Here is a 565-nt window from a genome sequence, read left to right as displayed (position 1 = left end):
CCACCATCCGTCTCTGCCATTGGCCTTAACAGGTTTAATTTCTAATTAATTAGAAATTATTTAATTAATTTCTCTCCTAATTCTTTCTAATTAATTCCTCTCCTCCTGGTCCTTGCTGTCATCTCGTGAGCGGCTTCTGCCCTGAGTTTCCCTCATGCATCTGTCCCGCAGTTTTTCGGGTGGCCCGGTGTCACTGCCACCAAGTGCCATTGCTCTGCAAGACGCATGATGGGGGTCCAGCTAATTTGGGGTTCTTTTTTTGGGGGGGAGGGTCTCCAGGTGCTGCCCAAAGCATCACTGCCCCTTCTCATTGTCATTAAAAAAGGGATCCCCGGGGAGCAACCTGGCATGGCGCTGGCTACCGGCACTTGGCCAGGGCGTTATCAGGGGGCACGGGGACTCCGTCCCCCTCTTCCCCGGCAGTGTCCCGTTCCCTGCCACCCCCCGGGCTCTCCTCGTTTCCCAGGAGGTCACTGGGGGCCATCAGCCATGGCAGGCCCAGGTATTTCTGCACCTCGATGGCCGGGCTGCGGCGGTCAGGGTCCATCCTCAGCAGTCGCCGCAG

General features: G+C 56.8%; 1 protein-coding gene across 1 annotated transcript in view; it reads right to left on the bottom strand.

The window, feature by feature from the left end:
• Positions 1-358: 358 nt before the first annotated feature.
• The window catches only part of SBK3 (SH3 domain binding kinase family, member 3), a 2869-nt gene continuing 2662 nt past the window's right edge, over positions 359-565 (bottom strand). The window contains 1 exon segment of the mRNA XM_010192095.1: positions 359-564. Within this exon segment, the coding sequence (XP_010190397.1) occupies positions 359-564 (206 nt within the window).

This window comes from Mesitornis unicolor, unplaced genomic scaffold, assembly GCF_000695765.1.
Source record: "Mesitornis unicolor isolate BGI_N332 unplaced genomic scaffold, ASM69576v1 scaffold42019, whole genome shotgun sequence".
NCBI lineage: Eukaryota > Metazoa > Chordata > Aves > Mesitornithiformes > Mesitornithidae > Mesitornis > Mesitornis unicolor.
The sequence above is the reverse complement of the archived record's forward strand: the minus strand, read 5'-3'. Positions and strand labels throughout refer to the sequence as shown.